At 38.9% G+C, this 22695-nt stretch overlaps 1 protein-coding gene across 1 annotated transcript; it reads right to left on the minus strand.

Annotated features, from left to right (window-relative positions):
• Window positions 1–1149: 1149 nt before the first annotated feature.
• On the minus strand, window positions 1150–16390 carry LOC141922811 (protein-glutamine gamma-glutamyltransferase 5-like). The gene is made up of 13 exons (XM_074822760.1): window positions 16047–16390; window positions 13571–13750; window positions 13030–13272; window positions 11955–12073; window positions 11325–11453; window positions 10909–11086; window positions 9897–10029; window positions 8813–8916; window positions 8466–8708; window positions 6787–7113; window positions 5754–5911; window positions 5295–5428; window positions 1150–4353 (listed from the first exon to the last, which is right to left on the minus strand). Exons 1-13 carry the CDS (start codon window positions 16207–16209, stop codon window positions 2661–2663), a joined length of 3804 nt encoding a protein of 1267 aa, XP_074678861.1. The 5' UTR covers window positions 16210–16390; the 3' UTR covers window positions 1150–2660.
• Window positions 16391–22695: the final 6305 nt, after the last annotated feature.

A 22695-nucleotide genomic window follows, 5' to 3' on the forward strand; every position in this document is an offset into this window, starting at 1 on the left:
GTGGGTTCTACTTCAAGAAAGCGCATTTGAGACAGCCAAACATGTAATTTTTGGAGTAAAAAACCAAACAAAAAAAAACAAACAAAGAAAACCCAGAAACAAACCAACTCGCAAAGAGAACAAAAATTTTGTGGAAATTTAAACCATGCCTCTTATGATAGGAGATACCTTATAAAACAGATGTTGGAGCCTTTCACTTATAAACATTTAAGAAGGAGATAATTTAAATTCTGTTGTTTGGTGGGGTTTTTTGTTGTTATTGGTTTTGGGGTTTTTTTGTTTGTTTGGGGTTTCCCCACCACCATCAAATGAATATGAGGCTGTAAAATGGACTTTGCTAGGAGACTACAATCTACCTTTTGTTATTACTAGGATGTGTGTGACAACAACACACTCAAGGTAATTTCTTAAGTATTAGAATAATTTTGAACTTCGAAGGATTTCTGTTATCCTCTATAGCTCTAATTATGATGAGCTTGATACAGTTTTCAAAAGCAGTGTCTATTCAGCACATATGGCAAGAAGAGTGGGGAGTGAAGTTTGCACACAGCGTCGACAACTCCAGTGACATTACTAGGTTGGGACCAAATCTTTGGCATTTCTGAAATATGGAATCAGGCTCATTCTCAGAAATGAGGAAAATCAGAGAAGTCAAACCACTACTGGGTACAAAAATCTGAAATGTTATTTGGTAATGATGTAGGTGCCATGTATTATTAACACATTCTCAAAAAAATCACATTTTTTCTTAACTAAGTATTGCTGGTATCTTTTATATCTCTTCCTCTGTCAACCAAAGATTTGTTCATTTTGCCATTTCTGTGGACTTTGAGTTTTGCATACCATGAAAGCAAAGGAAAAACTCATGCAGCATTTGCATGTGGAAAGTTTATTGCGAGCAAAGGGGATGGCTGAGTTTTTGCTTTAATACCAAATTGAGTATTTCAGGTATAGCAGGAAATCTATAGATTTTCCCTAACTTTAGATCTTATTTTGAAGTGTTGGTTTCAGACTTTAGGGAAAGGAAAAGGAAATATCGCAGAAATGGAGTGAAAGGAAGATTTCACATTCCAGCACATCTGGAGAGATTGATTCCCTACTTTTGAAGAGGCATTACTGGAAAAGATAGCAAAACAACAAAATTACAGGTGGTTTTTAAATTTCTATTTTTATTGTCAGTCAGGCAAAGAAATTCTCAGCAAATACCTAACAGAGACTATTGAAACTGTAAAAAACAAGTCACTGAGTTATGACCACCCTACTACAATATGCAGGCAAATATTTCTTCTACCGTACTCAGAATTACTATGTAGTGTTGATTGTGTTGGCATGTTCATAGCTACCATCTGACACCACACCTTTTATAAATCCTCAGAAGGTTACTCAATCTCATCACAGAGCATAGGGGTGTGAACTACAGTGATACTACTGAAATACTATTGCTACATGACTGAAGATTATGCAGCACCAGCAAAATTATCTTACCACAAAACCCTACTAACACTTGCTACTAAAAATAATGGAGCACTAGAGGAAAATAAGGGAGGGATGGGAGATGTTGTCAGTAAATTCAATATCCTTGTGAGCAAATCCAAAATTCATGGGCAGTTCCATTACAACGATGTATGATTTTGACTCCTAAAACTCTGGGAGAAGGTTATAATTGAAACAGAATCAATTATCTGAAAAAGACGTAATACATTTTCGTTCATTTTCTTAACCTTTCAGTTGGGAGGGCTGGGTGTTGGAAAGAAAGGATAACATCATTCTTTCTTCTCTAGTTCAGGTCTGGTGACAGAAGTTTCCTAGCTATATTGAATCAAAAAGATACAGCCTTGGAATTAGAGCTTTCCCCATGAACCTAAATGCATGTAATATATATGAGAAAAATTTTGGAACATACTACATGAAAAACATTCAGTTGTGAAAGCCAATAAATTGGTATTAATCATTCATCGAGTTTTGCAGCCTTTCTAATCTGACCTTTGGATTGCTGATACTGGAACTGTAATACATCAAGAGTAGTAACACTAAATTTATTACTTTTTTTAAACTCTTCAGTTGATTTGTAACAATTTAGTTACTCCATGACCTCCATAGTTTTCATTGCCTCCTAACTAAGAAAATATGAGTGCATGCAGAACTGACCTGAGTCACAACAATACTGGGCCTCAGAGGCCCAATGTCTGTTAGACAAGATGTAAGGAGGTCTGCTGCCACCTCTTTGCAGCGTCCCAAGGACAGCACATTTTATGCAGGGAGAGAGATTTGCAATGCGTGCTGTAGCCTAGGGACATCTGAGAAATACACATTGCAAGAAATCAAGAGAAGAGAGAGTGAAAGCACATCATTTATAAAACAGCTTGACCGAGCAAGTAAGTCTGATTACCTGCACTGTGCAACCATTGTCACGATGGCTCCACGGGGAGCATGTTCATTTGTCACTTCCACCGTACCGTATCTCAAGACATACGAGTATTACATCAAATGCATCCCTCAGCAGTCGGTTACCAGCCTGCTTTCTGGCACATCTCAAATGTGTGGATAAATACTCAGGACTACACACGCGGCTCTCCATCACCCTATTTCTAACCTCTTTCAAAGCATCTGCACACAGGCTTTAATTCACTGGCTTTGGCTTTTCCCCAGGTTTCTCTCCATTAGAGGTATTTGCGTTTGAAGTAGGTGAGGCTGCTCCTCTCGGGGTTCCAGGGCGTGCGGGACCCTGCCTGGGGCAGTGTGCTGCCAGAGGGCCGCGACCCAGAGCGGGGCAGGGTGGCATAGGCAGAGGTGGAGCGGGGTAGGGTGGCGTAGGCAGAGCGGGACAAGGTGTTGTAGGAGGAGCGGGACAGGGAGCTGTACGGAGGGCGCGTGAGCGTGCCATAGGCAGTGCGGGACAAGTGGGAGTAGCCCGAGTGCCCCACAAGGCTCCATGCTGAGCGGGAGGAGGGTCCCCACATGGATTGGGAGCCCAAGCGAGTGGTGGTGTCACAGGAGGGACCCCACTGAGGGCCGCACACTGAGCGAGACCCTGGGGTGCCCATGACCCGGGAGACTGAGCGAGAGGTGGGGGTGTAGAGAGAGCGGGCCGTGGCAGCTGCCACGGGCCGTGGGGCCGGGGAGCATGGGAGGCAGGCTGCCGACGAGTCCTCGGGGCGAGCAGCGGGCACGCTGGCGGGGCGGCCCCCTGCGGCCCCCAGCGAGACAGAGGTGGGGGAGCACAGTGAGTGGGCCGCGGGGGGCCCCACTGGGCGGGAGGCCGGGGAGCACAGTGAGTGGGATGCTGGGGGTCCCACGGGGCGGGGGGCTGCCGAGTACAGCGAGTGGGCTGCCGGGGTGCTCCCCATCTGCAGCCCTGTTGGGGTGGTGCTACGGGTGGTAGAACGGGGCACCGGGGAAGCTGCTGGGCAGGGGCCTGGGGAGCACATGCCATGGGCTACCGGGGCGCTCAGGGGTTGGGAGGGCACAGTGGCCATTGGGCCACATGGAGGCTGGGCTGTGGGAGAGGGCGTGGAGCCACAGACGACGTGTGAGATGGAGGCAGCTGGCACTGAAACGGCAGCTGGTGCTGGCATCGGACTGCCGACGGTGTGGACTACTGGAGAGCACACGGGGTGGGATGGCGGAGCAGACATATGGGTAGGGACTGCCTGGGTTGCCACAGTAGGACTGGAGCCAGCCATGAAGTGTGTCAGCAGGGCACTCACCGCATTATTGGCGGGGACAGAGACAGAGTAGGACATCGGCCCCCCTCCACCTCCAGGCTGGTGTGAGGGAGCAGGGCCTGTCTCAAACACCACGTGAGGCATAGGGGGGCACACGGGGTTGGATGTTGGGGCAGGCATGGAGCCGTATACGGATGGAGGCATTGAGGTGCATGTAGCTGGAGGCACAGTCTCGCATATGACACGGAAGCCAGGATCGCATCCTGGGTCAAAACCAGGATTGATGCTTGGATTGAAACCTTGGTTGCAGATGGAGTTGCATAAGGGATGGCCCGCAGGGAGGTACACGAAGTCATAAACAGGCTGGCCCCCAGCACTGCAGTTTGGGTTGCACACTGGGATACATATATATTCACACATGGAGTTGAACGCAGGGTCTGCCACAGGAACAGGCCCAGAGCTGTTCATGGGGAGGGAGCCATTCTCACACACCGGGAGCGACCCATTCTGGCTGACAGGCAAGGTGCCATTCTGGCCGGTGGGGCAACACACTTCAGCCTTGGTGCATCCCTTGCAGTAGGCAAACTTGTGGCATCCAAAATTGGCCAGGAGACGGTGGCTGCCAAGCCTGTAAGGTGTGAACTCCACGATGGTCCGTGCCTGTTGGTTGGATGCCAGTGTTCCCAAACTGGACAGAGAGAAGGAAAAGAATTAGGAACTTGGGTAGCTCAGAGACCTGAAATGCTACAGGATGAGCGTACACAATTAGGTTTGATTTGCTACAACATGTTTTCAGAGACAAACTATTATGACAACTTTGTTATTCTTGCCTTCCTCCAAAAAAATACATTCAAGGTTTTGAAAAGCATGGTGGAAAACTCCCACAGTCAGTTCTATAATTGGAATTGGAAACTCATTCACGATACTCTCTTGAATTCTTCAAAAACTTAGCACCTTTCTGCCTCAAAGGTGTATTTACTGTTTCCCATTTTCAGCCGTCTATATCGGATTGGGCAGCTTTGTGGAATCAAGTTCATTATTATTCAGTGAGAACAATTCCTAATTGCTTCCCTCAAAACTAGTCATACTTCTGTCAGTTCTTGTCATGAAGAACAGCAATGCATATTAATGAACAGCTACTTTTCCTAGGATGTTATACCATCCTGGAAGTTTCCAGCTTCCTGTGATTAACGTGTTATGAGCTTAGAATACATATTACTATTTCTCACTGTCATTTTCTAATTGTTCACGTATGTGGTGCTAGTTCATGAATATTTAGAGGAATTCTATTATAAACTCAATAGAATTATAAGGGATGGAGGACCCAGCTAGAATTTCTTGTAAAGAAAAGAGTGCATTCCCTTTCAGACAGAAATTTGAAACACACACTTAAATTAAATCTTGAGAAAAATGAAGCAGCAGCATATCTTGAGAGCTCTAAATGATCCATCGGTTTCAAGAGGAGTGATGCTTTTAATGGAGTCTCAAAGTAATAAGGGGATAAAAGTCCTGTTCAGGTCCTAAACACCAAAAATATCAGAACTATTGTCTTCCTCAAAACCTGCTCTGATCTAGCATACCTTAGTTAACCCCCAATATTATCCCCATTTAAATAACTGATGATCTTACTCAATGGTCATCGGCTCTTTGAATAAACCACAGCCTTCTAATGTCATTACACAGTTCTTCATATCTTCCTGGAGAGGGTTGCAGAAGGAGATCTCTGCAGTACATGGTACTTTCAGCCTGGGTTGGCTCAGTAGCTACTCAGAAAATAAACAAACACATTTCATGTTTTGTAACCCTTACATAATTAACAATGAAGTAAATAAAATCTAAGAAAAAAAGAAAAATAAAAGGATTATTCATACACGTTTCTGATTTACTTTTATGATCTCTAGACATCAATCTTGACTTAGATTAGAACTCTGTTATACATTTAAAATCACACTGATCTTGCTCAAATAAAAAATACCATAAGAGAAAAGAGAAAAAGAAAGGTTTATCAGGACTGTACCTAGGAAGTGGCCAGTAAGAGTCCCTAAGTCTGCTCCTTAGATCACAAATCCCATAATTAAAGGTCTTTACCTTTACAATAACAGGTGGCCTGTTGATCACAATATCCCTGCTCACCATCAGAACTTCTCCACACTCTGGGTCTGAGACAGCAACTACTTTCATAATGTTGTGATCACAGAGATAAGGTCCATATTGACTATATGATATACACAGTGGAATTTTTTTCACTGTAAAACAAATTTATTTTAATTATTTTTTCTGATTTTTTGGGGTAATATTTCCACTTTCCTTCCTCCTAAAGTTTAACTGGTGCTTAGAATGGTTTAATTAAATGTTAAGTTATACCAGCATCTTTGAAAACAGACATTATTTTTTCTGGCTTAGGGTGATACATTGCTACCTTCAACAACCAGCTTCACAGTTTTCAGTTAATAGAACTATATCAGTGCATTTACAAGGAGGTTGGTTTATTATTATTATTATTCAAAATCTGGAAATGTTCCATTCCAGTGTAATTCTTAAAGCAATAACTCAAATGTAGTCAAATTAAAGCTTGGTAAAACAGAATGTTAATATCAGGTATGAAATTTCATCTTATAATGATGTGTTTTAATTAAAGGGATCATTTTTCTTCCAGAAAAATATATTAACCATGAAAACAAGTGTTTATGTTCTGATACATCTTTGCACTCCCCAGCATATGTTATATGTAGAAATAATTACAGTATTTTACAGTGGCTAATATCCTCTGGCCAAAGGAAAGAAATTGCTTTTCTGATAGACAGCTGCATCTTTATCTTTGTATTGAATATAGAATCCAGAATTGAACTTTTAGTGGAAACAAGTTTTTAAATGATCATAAGAATCTCTAAGCCTTGAGAAATTAAGGAAAGACTATGATTTACCTGTCAATGTACATGCAGTATTGACACTGTGTTGATTTTTGAGTGATCAGCCTAAAGTGAATTTAGCTGTCAATATTTAACATTATATTCATTTCACTTCCCACCACTATTAGGAAGTCTCCACTAATCCTAAAAACCAAACTATCTCCTGAAAAGAACAGTGGACAAAAGGGTATTAGACAAATTCACCTTCTTACCTTCCCTTGGACCTAATGTGACATTCACACTGTCTTTCCAAAATTGATCCATTGGGCAACCACTGTAGGTTATTATTTGTGCACACAAATTAAACTTCAGGTTTTTGTTTTCACTACGCAAATTTTCAAGCACCCAGTGCAGTTGAACATCTTCACCATACATTGGGCAGTTAGCCATCTTCAACCTCATGTTAATACCAGAGTCACTCAAAAATGGGTTTTTCAGGGATGATAACTCTCTCTCAATATGACAGTTGGAAGCATTGCAGTAGCCTGGGTGAATTCTTCTGTAAGCCCGGTAATAAGCTTCTTTGTTTTTCACAGAACCTGTTGACGAAGATACATGATAATGAATTTGCTGGAGGCCAAGAAGTCATATCTACCCAAATAATAAAGATAATTAAATTCCTTTCTCCTCCTTCCTGAAACTTAATGTAGTGTCTTGGTGTAGAACAAAACCACCAGATAACAAAACACAAAATATGGTAGTCTGAATACATAGAAGACAATAAATATCTCAGAAAAACATTAAAAAATATTTTACTCTAATTAGTTAAATTTTAAAAGTCATGTAAACCTCAAAATGTATAGTTAGTGCAAAATTCAAAATATAACTATAAGGGTTAGGGTGAATATGAAATGCTATCATGTCTCTCAAAAGGTAAAATACACCATTCAAACAAAGAAACTACCAATTGTTTTCTTTTTCATTCTTGTTCAAACAAAACTGCAGAGCTTGCAATTTTACAATCAACTGTGGTCCACTTTTCATTTCTTTAGGCAATTTTGCTGGCTGAACTCCTACCTACTACCGGAAGATGAAAATCAGTAATTAGTAGCCCAAAGTAAGAACAGCAGAATATCCTAATAATGTAAGAATTTTGTAAGTAAGCATATTTTCTGACAGACCTGGTACAAGAAGCAACAAGTAAGAAGTTAATCCTGGGTTTAAAAGAATTTGGGTTTTTTAGATTGTCTAAAGTCTGCTAATATTTTAAACTACTGTATAGGTGAGACTAAAACATATGCATATGAATAGTGATATTTCAAGGGCTGGAAGGCAAGTCCTGTGAGGACTTTGGGTTTGTCTAGTTTGGAGAAAAGCCTGAGGGATGACCTCATTGCTCTCTACAGCTTCCTGAGGAGGGGCAGTAGAGAGGTGCTGAGCTCTTTTCCCTGGGATCCCAAGATAGGATACATGGGAGTGGCTTAAAGCTGCATCAGGGGAGGTTCAGTCTTGAAATTAGGAAACATTTCTTTACCTAGAGGGTTGTCGAACACTGGAACAGGCTTCCTAGAGAGGTGGTTGATGTCCCATGTTTGTCAGTGTTTAAGAGGCATTTGGACAATGCCCTTAATAATATGCTTTAACTTTTAGTCAGCCCTGAAATGCTCAGGCAGTTGGACTAGATGATCGTTGTAAATCCCTTCCAACAGAAACAGCCTAGCCTAGCATAGCCTAAATGGATGTAATTACTGTGTGCTTTGTTTGAATCATCTAAATACGTTTAGAAGTTTAAGAATCAAGATCTTTGAACAGAAAGGCATCTTCCTCTTTCTCTAAAAAAGATAAATTCAAATTGTTCTACTCATTTTAACACAGGACAGATTACACTGATAATTTTATACAATTGGCATTTAAAATTTCCTCTAACTCATTTAATGACTTTTCATCATACCTAGTTCATACTTGTAAGCCCCGGTGATATCTTCGAATTGCTCACTGCCAACACTCTTGGTGATTAGATGTTGTCCACATGGCCAAGTGTCGCAGAAAAATTTTGTTTTTTTGGCATTGTTTTGGGAAAGCCAGCCAACATAGTTTGAATTTACTCGAGAAAACATATGATGACCATCATAGTCCAAGTCCAGTTCCCCTTCTCTGATGCTTCGAACCCATGTAGGACCGCTGCAAGCTAAACCTAAGCCAGATAACAAAAATGTTATAATAGGTTGTAACCTGAGTAGTAGAGAAACTCAACAACATAAGCTGATGAAATCAGTTACAGTTATAGTAAGCAGTTACCTCTGCCCGTTTCCAAAGGTGTTGGATCCAGACACTGCCAATCACCACAGCATTGATTTAGGTCTCTGCGAGCCATCCAACATTCATTCCAGCAGTGATATCGCCTGTAGGATGCAGAAATATAGCATTAAAGACATCTCCTGGATCACCAAGTTCAATGCTTTATGATGGAGGAAAACCATGTCAGAGATAACCTTTTAATCAACTGAAGACTCTCTGTGTCCTAGCACTGTTAATGATGTTTGGGGACAGGAGTTGTTTGTTTTGCTTTATATCACTCAGACTGGAAATTTGTTCCAGAACCCTGCAGACCTGATTGCAAAACATTCTTCTTATAGCCCTTTTTTTTCAGTTGATAACGTACCAGCACAGTTGTTTTGTTTAAGCAGTTTGTTTTCCTATCATTTTCTTCCTGTTCTTTAGAGGAAAATCACATACTGTCTTAGTATTCTTTTTAATGGCTTAACAAAGAATAAACCCTTAAGTCTTTTGTGCTAAAATAAGATCATAATTCCCTCAGTATTTCAGTTTGACCTCATCTTTTTGACATGTGAAAGGGCAGAACATTCATTAAAAGCTCTCACAGATCAGACTCGGATACAAAAAAAAATTCTGGTGTCGTGAAAATATGAACATACAGGTCAAGGGTGAAAATTCAAAATTCTGCTCTGATGAGTGATAATGTCATAGTTATATGAACATGAATTGAAAGGTTTATAAGAATGAAGCAATCCACGATAAGGAACCTCAGGAAGACAACATAAATCTCAACCAAGTGATTATGACTGAAGATAATAGTCCTAATTTGTGATAAATTTTCCCTTGCATTTCATGATCTACTTAATATTTTTACAGCTACTAAGATTGATGGCCCTATTCTCACAAGTGGTTTTTTTTTTCTTTTTTGAAAATGTATATTGAGCAGATTGACTCTTCAGTAATTTTATGTTTTTGAAATGCATTATTAGGAAACTGAACAGCCTTGCCACGCCAAAGAATGAGACACTGATTTGTTAGATTTATACTAGTCTTTCTATCACTTAATTTTGACAGAACCAAAAAAGCTTATTTATTTCTTATTTACCATAGCTTGTCTTTACCACACAGGTTTTTTCCAGTACAATCAAAAATCTCATTGATACCAAGGGGATTCTCAATTGAGCATGGAAAACAGAAGTTTGTGACAACACGGCTTGGAATTCCCAAACACCTCATCACTGCAAGGAAAAAAATATTAATGATTAACTAATCAAGCAAATCCTTCACTTATTTTATAAATAGTTTTCCTATATTCTACTTTGCAACTATATAAACACACAGATAGGAGGCAATATTTGGGGTGCATTGATGCTGTCTTCGAAACTTCTTTTGAAAAGTAATCTGAAGAGAGCCTAGCAGAAAGGCATGGCTTGTTACTCTTCCAGCTTAAAAAAACCCAACCAAACAAACAAACAAAACCGGATCTGTTGTAAGTTCAAAAATAACAAACCTGATCCTGCATTAATAAAACACTGTAATTTTTCTTAAACAGACTGTAGTACATAGAGATTCAACTACAGAATATCAACAATTTTCTTCAATGTAGAAGCAGGTTCAATAAATAAGTGGTATAAATTTGGAACTCAATTTTTTTGTCTGTAGAGTTTAGTTCACTATTATCCTTTGCAGTAAAAAAAGATAGTAGCCTGCTGCTTTTATACTTTGGAGGAGACATTGCTAGAGGTCTTCTTCCTCTTCATAACAGCATTTTTTTCTCATCCTTCAAACCTAACCCAAAGGATAAATTTCAGCTCCAAGATGCTGCACTTGCTCTGTGTTTTAATAAAAGCTGCAGTATTGAGAGCTGCATGGTATAAAGGTCACAGAAAAAACAGTACTGCTTTTCTTCACACTGTATAGGAAAGCAATAGGTTGATAATAAACACTGTTAGGAGTCATTCCATACCATAAGAAGAGAAAAATATTCCATTTCTTTTCTAGTAAAATGCTTATGAGTAATATATTCTTCTGGTAGTTTTTAAGGTCAGAGGTTTTTGATCCTGTTTTTCTCTCTTCCTTTTTGCATAACTAGGTAAGGGCAGACTGAAATATCCTACCTGTGCACATTACTGAAGCAAGAGACCCACAGTACCCATATCTGACCGGCCTGCATCTGCCATTGTACCACTGCTGAAGAATAGGGACACTTCCATTCCAGGAGAATGGTTTTGTTCCTTTCAGGTAATCATTGTTTTCTGGAATCTTCATGATACTGTTAGTGGTATGGCTGCTTATCTAGAAAGAGAAAAGAAAAACAACCTTTTCAAATAGCTGACTGTGTCTTCACATCCTAAGCATATCACAAAATCGTCAGAGATTAGTGTTACAAGTTAGTTTTTCCTGTGAGTCTGAGCACAGAAAAGATTTTCCCTGCTACTCATACTGTGCTAGATTACAATGTAATTTGCCCTTCTATAATTCAATGAAGTGTGACCCAATCTATTCAGAGGTCACACACCACTAGAGGTCTTACCATATGATTTACCACCATGCTGACATGCACAGGATCATTGCGCCAGCAATGGTCACGATCAGAGCCATGATGGTAACTTGCACCCATGTCTAGGATCTTCAAGCAGATATCCAGAATCCCATCTTCAAACTGAGGAAAGAGAAGTTAACTCAGGTATCCTGGTATTCTGACATTGATAAAGTTTCTTTCTTGTCAATAATCTAACTTTTTTCATGCATATCAGCTGCCCTCTCTCCTCCCTTGTCTTTTATTTTTTTTTAGTCAAGCATAGCTCCTACTGGTATGCATGGTTTTGTCTATCTGCCTGAAGGAAAACCAAAGGGAAAAACATGTAATTTTTGCTTATGTTTGTCCAATAGAATAATTTTCCTTCAGCAGAACAATATTCTGCTTCACCTCTTCCAAGAACATGCTGCAGTTTCCTTAATTTTACTACAGAAAAGTTCCTTCCAGTTGTGTGGGCTACAGTGAGATGTTCAGACATTTTGTTTTGTGCGTGCATAGTCTGGACTGGTCCTAAAAACCTTACCCACTACATAACATAGCATGCATTTCTGAAAAAATATGGATAACAATTCATTTATCTGCATATGGATAACATCTACTTCTAAACAAGTCTTCAAAAAGTACCTGTCCAAAATGCCATGGTCGAGAGGTAATATGCTTGTGAACTCCTTCATACAGTATCCCGTGTTCATTCAGAACATATTCTTCTCTATGGGCCTGATTGTCCATATATACAGGGTCATCTGGAAAAGATGCAGAGCTATCAGTCAGAAAATATGCACATTTCTAGAACTTCTGTATCTTCTATTTCACTGGATCCCTTTCTTTTCCTACCTATTTTTGATTTATACTTTTAAACATGTTCAAGGGTGCAGGATTTTTAAATGTTCACAGACAATTCATTTCTACTTACAGGCAGATATTATCTTTATTAAGTCTCCCCTGCTGTAGTAGACCTGAATTACAGAGCTTGCAATTTATCTTCACACTGAGCTGTTCTAGGAGTCAAATACTGTGCACTTAGTGTTGGGTATCTGATTTTGATCCAATCAAAAGCACAGACAATGTGCATATTTGCCATGTAACAATTTTTGCAAGGTCCAGAATTGCTTGTTACCAGAACCAGATCTACAGAATTTAATTTGTATTTCTACTGTATTATTTCATGGTGATACCACAGAATTCACAGAATCACAGAATGGTCGATGTTGGAAGGGACTTCTGGAGGTCGTCTCATACAACCCTCCTGCTCAAGCAGGGACACCTGAAGTTAACTACCCAAGACCACGTTCAGGTGCCTTTTGAATATCTCCAAGGATGGAGATTCCACAGCCTCTCTACATAACCTGTGCCAGGGCTCAGTCACCCTCACAGTAAAAAAGTGTTTCCTGACGTTCAGAGGAAACCTCCTGTATTTCAGTTTGCACCCAATGCTTCTTGTCCCGTCAAGCCACTGTGAAAGTGGGGGGAAAAATTACACTGCACCCCTATTACCATTAAGAAACCAAATCAAAACACTGGCTTAAGACACTCTTAAACTTGGAGGAAAGACTGAAAAATAACAAAACAAAATCCCTTCTTGTTTCTCCTTATTTCTGTGACTCCACCCCTTACTTACCAGCTAAGTAATAAATATATTCAACAGTTTTACTCATCACTAGCATTTTTCTTAAAACTATCTGATCACTAGAGTTCTTACCTGCACACCAAGGGTTAAAAAGGACATAAAAATCTCCAAGGCATCGCTGATAGGTGTGACCACAAGATGTGATTTGCATATTGAGAATGTAACGGCCAATGCAGGCATTGGAGGGAGGAAACACGCTGATATTGATGCATTTTGGCTGATGAACTTTGTGGGAAGCACTCCAGCAGGTTTGATCTAAACATCTGCCCATTGGGAAGGTACATTTTGTCTCATTTGATTCACAGGGTCTGAGGCCTTTTCAGGAAAATAAATACAACTTCAATCAGACTAAATAAAGCACATGTAAAAGGCAAGTAATTTGCTTAGCTGTCATTTGCAATGCAAAGCTCCTAAGGGTGGATTTCTTTTTCACTTGCCACTTCTGTAGCAGAGTGAGAAAACCTTACATGTTAGCAGAACTGCCTGAGCCAGGGGAAGGTAGTCTCTTCACACAGAAGATGAATGAGTAGATACTACTTGCCACTGAAGGCTATGGGAAATACTACTTACCAGCAAAGGACTGGGAAAGACTACAGAGTTTGAGAGTGACTACCTGTCTCCACAGTGAAAATAGCCTGGTCCACGGAGTCATCCCATTCCCGATTTTGGAAGCGAGCATAGAAGCTGAAGGCTTGCCCTCTCCTTATTATCTGTTTGTCAGTTCCAAAGAAATGGGTATTATGAATCTGGCAGTTGGAAGGACAGTTCAGGTCGACTTCTCCCAGCTCAATGACTGCAGGATGGAGAAAGGAACACAAAGGAAAAAACAGATAATTGAGTTCCCATCATGGCTGAGGTGAAGATTACATGAAAGAGGAGATAATGATGAAAGACAGAGATAACTGTTTTTAAAAATTCATTCAAGGGTTCATTCAAAAATCAGCAACACTGAGATTGGGGCATAGATCCAAAAAGAGTACCTTTACAAGCTTACCACTTCTCTAGCTTGCAGGTGGAAACTTGTATAATGCTTTGAGTTATAAAGCTGTGCTACAAGTTTCACATCTTTTATATAGTGCCTTCTTGCTTTATAAATACCTGATGTCAAGGGATAATATTAGTATCTCTACTTGCAAAATTGATTTTGCATTATAATATTCTCTCCACATTACAACATGCTGTCTATAGACAGTTACTTTTCAACCACAGCTAGAAAGAAAAGGTTTTGCACATGCTAGCAGTTGAGAGTTGTTTTTTATAGAATGAAATAATAAATTGAATAAATAAAAGATTTGATAACAAATGTAGAAGTTTGAAAGCTTAAGTGGCACTCCAAATGAGATATGAATAAATATCCCCCCCAAATTGTAAATACTGTTAAATATGCATGAAAATGTCTCAATCTGCATTTCTCAAAGTCATAAAAGGTTTGCAGACATCTTTGAGGAACTTAGAGCAAAAGGAAATATTCAAGAATTGTGACATTAAAAAAAATGCTGACAATATATCCCAAGCGCTATGATTAGCTTGACAAAAATCTTAGCTGATTCCCACTTAGGCATCTTGCCTGGATATCACTCATTTCATAGGGGTAATTATGATCCTGGTGCCAGAAGGATGGGTGGCAACACTGATTTTTACTTATTTGCATACAACTTCTTATTTTCAGAAGTGTTTCACTCTAATTGAAGACAATGGGAGCCACAGATTCTCAGCAGTTTTGGAAATTGGGCTTACTGAACTATGAAGTCATGTATATTATTTTAATTCTACAAGGTTAAGTTTGGGCCTGCTAAAACTACAGAACAACCAAACAATGCAACTCTCTAACTGTGTTGGCACTAAGTTGAATACAGAGTTGCTATTTAGGGGAAACTAATTTTTCCCATCCAGAAACAAGGGTGTATCCACATAAAAGGAGACTCTTAGCTAAGGCCTTGGGATCGGGACACTTTTAACGCAAACCAGTGGAGTTTCCCAGGATCACAGCCTGAAGTAAATCATAATTAAAATGAATTGGGAGTATGGGTAAGGAAGAAACAAAAAAAGAACAAAACCCCAGCTTCTTCTGATTTGTTTCCTTGAACTAAAATAATTTCGTTTTTCATCTAACTATTTAAATTTGGTGATGAATTGGTCATTCAGCTCTTCAGCAGAAATCAGCAGAAAAATGCAAACCTGGGCGTTACCTATGTTAAAAGAACGCACACTATCAACAACAACCAAAAAATACAGCAAGGCATTGCATCATTATTGCTCATGAATGCATCATATCTGCTGACAAGAAAGAGTTCTGGTTCAACAGAAAGGATTAGAAGTGCGTATAGCACACATGACCAACTCCTGTGGTCAAGAACACTGAAAGAACCTGACAGATCCTCACCCATCCTCTGGAGGCGTTTATAAACCCAGACAACTACACTTCATTCACTTATTAATCCAGCTGAACCGGAACATCAGGGAGTTGAGATATTACATGTTTCACAGGGAAGTTCTCTAAAGCCAGCCCACAGTTTGCTTATCAAAGTTAATTATCACAACTGGATCACAAAGGAGTTAACAATTGCCTTCTTAAGCAAAGGCAGCTCAGAGAAAATACTAAAGGCTAATCAGTTTCACATCTCTTACTGGGTTTCTCTCTCTGGTAGAAACCCAGCCTTCAATACCAGTCACTTGGTTTTCTCTATCAATTCACATTTTGCCTTCATTCCAGAGAGAATACATCAGGTATCCATTGTGAAATAATTGCTTCTAGCATGAGAATACTGAAAACTAGTACTTTGCAGTTTATGTTGGCAATAAAATATATTCTTTTCCATGCTCTTTCTTCTTCTCAGAATTGGCTGTTTTTTCATCAATTCTTCTCCATAGCTCTCTTTTTCCATTATAAAAGGGAAGGGGTTTTTTTCAGAAGTTGGGTTTTTTCTTTCTCGCTAAGTCCACAAATAAAATATAAACCATAGAAGTAATCCCTAGACTTGATTCCACACAGCAATATGTACAATTTTTTTTTGTCCTTACATCTGACCATTTAATTATTTTCTCTTTCAGTACTGAGTCAAGTGATAGTAAAGTTTCAAGACACTCACCTTCCATTTTTCTTCTACATGTACTGGTATCTGAAGCACAGTACTGGTGGAGGTACCTGCTCCTCAGCAAGATGCACTGCAAGGTCTGGCTGATCTCCTCTGCGAACCAACCTAATTTCCTCTCAGTAACATTTATATTCAGAACTAAAAGGCTGTCACACATATTGCATCAACAAAATACCAGTTTACAAAAAGGCCCCACCCATGTGTCTACTGATGCTCATAAATGATTCATTTTAACTTCCAGCATTATTAGGGAGAGTCCTGCGGCTGAAGGGAGGGAGAGGTCTTCGTACCTCACCTGTACTCTCAACATCCCACAACTTGCCATGTCTCAAAAATATTTTAAGACCAGGATGAATCTAAACACATTTCGATGTAAGCCATTATTTTTACCCATTTAAAGTTCCCATAAATCCCAGCACCTAGTGTTCCCTTCTGGCTAGACATCTTCAATCACCTATAGGAAAGCAATAATGAACATTAGACTTAAGCTGAATTTAGACTCTCTGAATATGATCACCAGTGGACATTTTTATTATAATATAAGCAGAAATCCCACCTTTCAGAAAGTCTGCATAGCACTGCTTCCAAGTGGAGGTCAGAGTAAAATGAACAGTTATAAACTTTCCCGGCTAAACTGTAAAATAAACAGAAGACATACATTAAATGCTTTAGAAGTTGACAGTAAAATTTAATTTAAAAATTACAAAATTTACCTATACTTTGTATGTATTTATGTTCTAGCACACTATCACTTTTTCAGCTTCTTAGCTTATTCCCCCTCCCTTCCCCTAAAATTATGAAAACCATTTGAGATTTTTTCAATAATTTCTGTGAACGGAAAACATTTAAATATTTTGACACAAAAATGTATTATTTTTCTTAGGTTCCAAAAATATTTAATAAAATAAACCAAAACAACTACAACTGTGTTCCCTCTGCACACTCAGTGATGAGGAAACTGGCCTGCAAATAGGAGAGATGGATTGAAATTTCCTCTGACAAAACCAGAACAAGCAATTGCTACCACTGCCTCCCATCCTTCTTCTGCCTCTATGCCAAGCTCTGCTCCATAAGGTATCCTTTGAATCTCTCCAAGTTATTCTACTTTGGATTAAAAAAAACCCTTAAAACTAAAAAAACCCAAAACACCCAAAAAGTAATTCACTGATATAGAAAGAAGAGAATGACTGACGTTCAGTGTTTCGCATAACTGCCTGGATTCTAGACGGTGCTTTAAGAAATCATAAAATGAAACAGCTTAACTAACAGTGAAATAACTTAGTAAGCATAACTTAACAGCTCAGGTATTGTGAAATAATTTCACAGAAATTAAAGCAAAGAAAAAATCAGCACATCAACGGTGGGTTTGGAAGAGTGGTTAAAATAGTTGTATGATTCATGCATATGAAAGTGAACATAATATTCAATGTGTTCATATTTGAAATTTGTAAATATCTGGCTAGTCAGTACGCAGACATGAAAAAAATATGTGAATCCTAAATGTTTTATCCATTTCTCGTATATCCGAAAACTTTCTTACTTTTGTCATTTGACTATTAAACTTCAACTCATTTAAAAATTAAAACCAATACTATTCCATAAGAAATGATTTAGCAGCCATAAACACATAATCAACTTTAAATCAACACATAAAATGGGAATGTTAGTGGTCTAGCCACCCATCAGAAACCTGCCTATAAACGTATGCCTATACTAGTGTCCAGAGAACAGAAAAGTACCAAAGTTGGTCATAGTTTCCAAAAATAAATTAAAATCCCCTAAAATACACCTAGTTCAATCACCTGCCTAAAATATTTTGGTAAAGGAAAGCCTGTGACAAATAAAAGAAAACAAATAAGCATCAGTAAGTGGCCGCACCTGTGGGTTCAAAGAGACTTAATTAAGAGTTTAAAATAATAAAGGCCTGAATCAGGAGAAGAACACTTTCTGTATGGATATGAGTCACTGACTTTAGTAAGTATGCTTGCTTAGATGCTTGAAGCTGCTTTGGTGCCTATCTGTCTCTGCAGGATCTCTCTATATATATACCCAGCCCCAAAGCAAAGCTTCCCAGATACCCAAGTTCCTGCCTATCCATGTTTGCAAACCCATCCAATTGCTGTTGCCAGCTCACAGCTATCAGACTGGTTAGTCCTCTCACTCAAGCCCAAGTCTCAAGTGCCTAAAGTAAGAATCTTTAACAAGGTAGAAAATCATAGCATACTAGGTCTCTAGGTGCTCTCAGTCTATTCTTATCCCCTCTTGCCTTCTAAGACCTGCATCGTATGAGTTGTACTCAGGTAGTCCATGCAACAGGGCCACCACACTAAAGAAAGAGGCATGGGAGACTGAGCACAAACAGGAAGTAGAGATATGGTTCAAAGAAAGGTTTTGTCTCTCAGCTTATGGCCTGTCTAAACACTGGTGTGTCCTGACTGTTGACCTCCAAGGCAGGTTGCTGCCTCTATCCAAGGAGTCTCCTCCTGGATAGAAACAGTTCCCCCCCTGCCTTACAGCAAGGTACGCCAAGCTACAGTTGATAGTCCCTTGGTCCCAACTGGGGGTGCTTTTCCCCTCTGCCTCCATCTTTTTTACTAATATGTCACTCATAGTTCACTCAGGCTGTTCTCTTCACATTACTACTGTATCTTACTTACACATCCAACATCCCCTGAAGTGTACAAAGAAGCTGATATGCCTGACGCAGGCCTGAAAATTCTGCAGGATAGCACATTTATGAGGATTTAGGCACTTGCAATATTTAAACCATTTAGGTCATTAAGTTTCTTCGGAGACCTTGATTTTGGCCCTTACTGCACAAGCTTCTATGCCATAATAGTTTAGAGAGGATTTTTTAATTTCTGGAGTAATTGATACTTAAAATAGTACAGACTACTTTTATCTTTTACAACAGGTGTTTTTTTGGTTGGTTTTTTTTTTTTTTTTTTTTGAATATTACTTGCATTACAACAGACTGACATATGATGAGCATTGATAATTCAAGTGGTATGCCTGCTAAGGCTCTGAAATCTTCATAGCTCTCAATTGCCCATTATGACACTAGGAAAGGGCAAGGATTGAAGAACAGGGCATCGCAATCACAGAAAGAACACCTCTGAATGGCACTGATGCAGTTCCACAGCATCACTAATACATTTGGGAACAATAGAGAAGTCACAGTAATCAAGCATCCAAGGAATCCTTTCAAGAAAAAGGAACACAAAATGGCAGCTCAACAGGGGATAAAGGAAAGAATCAGAAAATATGTCAATTGAGATTAAAGTGTTTTGGTGAAAGTGTCATCTAGTGGAAATCTGGGGTAACTACAGTGCTTAAAAAAATTTAGCTACTCAGTTTAAGCATGTGTCCATAGGCATCCCTAAAGGTCACTTTTTGCACTTGGTCATATACTTGTATTTCTTTGATCACTGGACCTGGAGTTCACCTTATTAACAAACTTACAATTTTGTAGAAACAGCAACGAGTGATGGAGTAAAAAGTTACCTTTCAAGTTGGGATATTTGAAGTCATTAACTGGCATCGCTATCTGCTCCCAAGAGTTCAGAAATATTCATGTCTAACAAGGAAAGGGGATAGAGAAGAAAAAAAAAATGGATGCCATAGATTAATGCTAAAATAAGCACACATTTGTTAGGGTTCCACATCTGACATTTAGACGCTTTATACTACAAGGACAGAAGGCTGTCAAAGTAACATGAACTCTGTCACAGAACACACCCATAAGTTTCTTAAAATTCATAAATCAATTTGCAATGAGGGTGCCTTTCATTAAAGAACCTGAAAGCACTGGCAGCTACTCTGTTGAGTGTAAGAAGTATTACAACATGCTATTTACAGATGAATTAGGACAAAGAAATGCTTCAAATGAAATCTTAAACGAGAAGCCTGTGTGCTTTAAGTAGTACATGGCAGCTTTGTCTTTCTAGAAGCTGGAGGAAATTAGTAGCATTAAATAATTACAGGTGGTTTCTGACACAACAAAACCACCAGTCTTCATACAAAGAAACCAAAAACTCCTTCAAGGCAGTTCCCATCCAAGCTGGTCCATAGGACTCGCTTTGCATTCTGATGAAGCTACTTGCTCTCTTGTCTCTTAGTCTTACTGGGTTTCCATTAACTGTGTAAGCCACTTTTTCACTCCATTTAATAGGATTTTTTTTCCCCAATATCCACAGTGCCGATGAGAAAGACACACACCTATAATGTTGCAGTATATGCAGAATGCAGAAAGGTCAAACAATTACAGGATATGTACCTCATAAGAGCAAGCAACAGCACCATTTGTGCTTAAGGCATATTGTCATCATATTTAGAACAGAACTCAGGTAGAATGCTAACCTGAGTCATACTGTAGGCCTTACTTCTGTACTTCACCTTTGCTCTATAGCACTTCCATATTTTTTTAATTGGCTCTTTTTTCATATACCTTAATAATAGTAGCAACAGTGACCGGGTTAACTTAAAAGAATAAAACTATAAACATTGCATAAATTGCAATTAATAAGTTTCAATAAAAAGAAAAATTTTATTTGTCTACCAAAAAAACCCCAACAAACCCAAACCCAACCTCTTTTCACAAACTGAAGCTAGAATTTATAGCTGAGTAATTTGCCAGGTAACCTATTCTGAGTACTGTAAGTTCACTTTCAAATGAGCTTGTTCACAACTGTATTTAAAAACGGAAGTGGAATAAGCTAGCAGTTCTGTAAATTCAAACCTTAGCTCACAGAGCAGTAACTTTCCCACACAGAGAATCCTATAAATCACCAGGTCTGTGATTATAACCCACGAGTCTAACTGCCCAAGCAATGGAGTAGATGCCATGGATCTTATACTGTGACAGGCAATGTTAATTGGAAAAGATTCAGTCTGAGCAGTGTGAGTTAAAAGAATAAAACAAGGAGGGACATTTACTGGGTTGCATTACAGGAGGTTTGAGGCTCTCTGGAAGAATGCAAGTTGGCTCTTAGCCTGCTTGCTGTTTAAAAAAAATTCCATTTTCTCCTCTAATGCTTTTTTGTGGATGTTCATTTAAAATTTCTTTCTATAGGAGTAGAGCTCAACATCTTGAGGCACAGGTCTAATATACAGATCTCCATCCCAGCAAAAAGTGAGAGTCTTGAGTACTGATATTTACAATATAAAGAGCTCTTGTTTTTACCTGGGAACTATCTAATGTTAAAAACAGAGATGACGAAATATTTTGGTTCTGACAAACTGAGTTCAGTACCTGCCTGACATAACTTTTTGGAGATTTCTAAAATTTCCCATGAATTGCTTATTTTGAAGTTAAAAAACATGTAGTTACATTTTGGTTTTATTTTAAGCAGTTGAAGTAGAAGACTCATAAGTTAAAATTAACAGGGAAAAACTCTTAAAATTCTTGGCTGTTTCAGATCTCTGTAGTGGATATCTTACACATATACACAACATAGTATATAAAGAAGATAGTATTGTGTATGAAGAGTAAGAAAGACTCCATGTATCAGAAATGCAAACCCCAATTTTTATTCTTTTAAAAATATATATACAGACACACACTTCCTTCAATGAGAAATAGCATAGTAACTCGTAGGTTCCAATGTCACATATTTGGGCGGGGGAAAGAAACAAATACATTCCAACTCATTTTCAAACTTTTTAGATTTTTTTTTTAGATTATCAGGCCTGATAGCTGGTGATTTCTCTGCTCATTCAGGAATGATTAGACAGCAGGTTTGGGCAGACAAACTAACACATTTACTGGAACACCAGGCAATAACATTGCTCAATTGGTATCTGCCTCAGCTTTCAGAGTCTTCCCAATAGTAGGGGATTAGCAATTGATTTTAGTGAAACATGGAGCTCTGTTTTCAGCAGTACAAATACAGCACAAGACATAGAATGAAAAGTGTCAAAGAGGGATAGGGAGCTGGAAGAACTGGTTTAGATGGAGATAGGCAGTAGTGCACATCAAAGCAATAGCTACTGTCCCCCCATGGTGGAAGTATCTTCATGGGTTTGTTTTAGATGTGTAATATGCTCCATTCCACTTCTGATTGCTCATCCAACTCAAACTCTGCTCTTTCAACAGATTTTTACCTCTAGTTCATTACTCTGTCATAAGGGACAGGCAGCTCAACTCAAACACTAGTGGCAATGTATGAAAGAAGGTCAAAACATAAGCCAGGACTAGCATGAAGACAGCTGATGTCTCTCCATATGAAGCAGTAAATACTTCTAGCTCCTGTACAAACATGGTGTACAAACATAATCTTAGAATGATGCAGCAAGTAATACTACCAACTCTTTTACAAACACAGCTGCATGAACACAGGTATAAATGCCAACACCTTTCTTTGAAGGCCTTTGTCTCCCTTTACTAGAAGTTCCTGAGTCAGTAGGCTTGCTTTACTTCAATAAACATTCTTGGCTTGCTTTGAGATCTCTGCCTTTTGGCAAGATGATCCTTGATGTGTCATTTAGCACCTTAATATATAATGGCCATGATCAGATTTTTAACAAGACCATTACATAGTATTTTATCTTTTCTACAACAGTTTCTGATACACACTTCAGTTTATATTTATGAAACTTTACTAAGCAAAATACCCCTTAACATATTATATGAAAGCTATAGAGG

The sequence above is a fragment of the Strix aluco genome, chromosome 1, assembly GCF_031877795.1.
Source record: "Strix aluco isolate bStrAlu1 chromosome 1, bStrAlu1.hap1, whole genome shotgun sequence".
In the NCBI taxonomy this organism is placed as follows: domain Eukaryota; kingdom Metazoa; phylum Chordata; class Aves; order Strigiformes; family Strigidae; genus Strix; species Strix aluco.